Source organism: Prionailurus bengalensis, chromosome A2 (genome assembly GCF_016509475.1).
Source record: "Prionailurus bengalensis isolate Pbe53 chromosome A2, Fcat_Pben_1.1_paternal_pri, whole genome shotgun sequence".
Taxonomy (NCBI): Eukaryota; Metazoa; Chordata; class Mammalia; order Carnivora; family Felidae; genus Prionailurus; species Prionailurus bengalensis.
Window position 1 is genome coordinate 15,277,427 of NC_057348.1, and position 2,425 is coordinate 15,279,851.

The following is a 2,425-nucleotide window of genomic DNA, read 5'->3' on the forward strand; positions in this document are numbered from 1 at the left end:
GGCAAACGACAGAAAACCCTGTGTGCCACCATGACAAACGTCAATGAGGCTGAGGGGTGGGGTGGGGGTGGGTGTTGGCGGGCAGCTGGGGTAGAAGGTGAAATTGCCCTCAGGGTAAGTAACACGGTTAGTTTCCATCTCCCGCCTCTCCCAGCCAGGCCAGCCAGGCAGCAGGAGCCCCTCTCTGACTTTGGAGAGTCCCTCCCTCACATTTCAGGGCAACATCTTGTAATTCTTGGATTCCTCTTCCTAAATCAAATGAAGAAAAAAGCTACATACGCATCTCTGGAGGAAAATGTCTGTATTAAAAGCCAAAAAAAAACCACAGAAGTACAAGAAACGCCCACCAGGCCACGTCACTGGATAGATCGACTTGGAAAAGGTTCATAAAGTTCATTTTCAGCGGTAACAATATGTGGGTGTGAAATCCTTCCCATGCCTCCCCCCTCCCCCACCTTTAAATAAATTAAAAAAAACCAAGAAACTTCAAATACTAGGTTTGGATACAAAGAGCTTCTCTTCCTACAGCAACAGCAATTTGATTTTGTTTTGTTTTGTTTTTTTACTAAAACTTTCATTTAAAACAGTTATTAAATATATAAAACAAATACACAGGATTTGGTCATTTTCTGCCATGAATATAGGGCACGTGGGTGCGGGGAGGGAGGGCAGGGGGATGCAACCGAGGGGAAAGGGCCCCATTTCCCTCCTCCGTCTTCCGAGCTGCGCGGCTCCCACCTTGCCCCTGCCCCCTCGGAACCAGAAGCGCCGCCCGCGTCCCGCTGGGCCACCCCGCTGGGCCCCCTCCGGCGGCCCCCTCCCCGGAAGAAGAACTAACGGTCACGACAGCACGAAGCACACCGGCCGAGCCTCCCGGCGGGAAAGGCACCCGAGAGCGCGGACACAGGGCGGGCGCGGGGAGGAGCGGGGCGGGTCACTTGGCCGCCGCCCCCGAGGTGACGGCTGCGGCCGCGGCGGCGGCGGCGGCGGCCGCGGCCGCGGCGGCGGCGGTGGTGGTCCCCGCGGGCACGGCGGCGGGGGCGGCGGCGGCGGCGGCGGCGGCGGCGCTGGCGGTGGTCCGGCGCTGCTCCATGCCGTTGGGCAGGAAGCCGGCGATGATGGGCACCGGCCAGATGAGGGCGGCCACGCTCCACACGACGATGACCAGGGTCATGAAGCAGGCCACCAGCGTGGACTCGATGGGCTTGCGGTTCAGCCGCCAGCCCGGCTCGCCCTGCAGCTCCTCCAGGCTGAAGTCCAGGCAGCAGAAGTGCAGCGGCTCGCCCTGCAGCCACAGCGGCCCGGGGGGCTCGGCCGCGGGGTAGGCGGGCAGCGCGGTGGGCGCCCCGGCGGCGGCGGCGGCGGCGGCGGGCCGGAGGCGGCCGGGGCGGCGGCCGCGCACCCAGCCGCAGCCCACGCACAGGCGCAGGTCCTGCTGCGCGCCGCCGGCCGCCAGCCCCAGGTGCTCGATGAGCAGCGGCGGCCCGACGCGGTGGAAGGCGGCGGCGAAGAAGGCGCGGCCGTGCGCGTTGGTGGAGAAGAGCAGCAGGTCGCACTGGAAGCCCCGCGGGCGGCCCCAGCGCACGAGCAGCGAGCTCAGCATCTGCCGCTGCACGCTGATGTTGCACGGCGCCGCCGCCGCCGCCTCCTCCGGGCCCGGGCGCTCGGGGGGCCCGGGCGCCGCGGAGGCCAGCAGCCGCGGGGCGGCGGGCTCGCCCGCGGACGACGCGTTGACGGAGGCGTTGGGGGGCGCCCCACCGAGGCCCGGCGCGTCCGCGGCCCCGCCGCGGGCGGGCGGCAGCGGGCAGGCGGCGGCCAGCAGCGCGGCGAGCGGGAGCAGCATGGCCTGCGGCGGGCGCCTACGCGCGCGGGGCGGGCGGCGGCTGCATGGCGCACGGACGACTGGCCGGCGAGCGGACGGCGGGACCGCGGGAGCTGGCGGCCGGGCGGAGTGGGGGCGCGCCCGGCACCCGGCAGCCCGCGGGGGCGGCGCGGAGGAGGCGGCGGAGGCGGCGGCGGCGGCGGCGTCGGCGGCGGCTCGCTCGGCACGGGGATCCCTCCCCGGCCCGGCTGCGTCTGGGGTTCCCCGCCGCCCCCGACGCGGGGGCCCTCGGACGGCCGGGCTGCTCTGCAGGGCCCGGCGCTCGCCCGGAGCAGGATTCCCCGGCTCGGCTCCGCCTCCCGCGCGCCCCGCCCCGGCCCGCCCTCCGCCCGCCCGGCTGCGAGACTCGGGGGAGGGCGGGGTTCCACGCGCCGGGCCGGGCGGGACGCGCGCGGGGTGTCGGCCTGGGACCCTGCCGCCTGCGCGCGGCCCGGCCCGGGGCGGAGCGGCGGGTTGCGGGAGCCGCGCGGGGCGGGGGTGGGGAAGGGGGCGGGGACGGTTAGCCCGGCCGCGGGGCGGGGAGCTTGCCCACGCGTGCGACTC

The 2,425-nt window shown here is 71.2% G+C and overlaps 1 protein-coding gene across 1 annotated transcript; it reads right to left on the reverse strand.

The window, feature by feature from the left end:
• Positions 1-286: 286 nt before the first annotated feature.
• Positions 287-2,158, reverse strand: TMEM158 (transmembrane protein 158). The gene has a single exon (XM_043587210.1). The coding sequence runs from the start codon at positions 1,841-1,843 to the stop codon at positions 935-937; it is 909 nt and encodes a 302-aa protein (XP_043443145.1). The 5' UTR covers positions 1,844-2,158; the 3' UTR covers positions 287-934.
• Between the last annotated feature and the right edge of the window lie 267 nt (positions 2,159-2,425).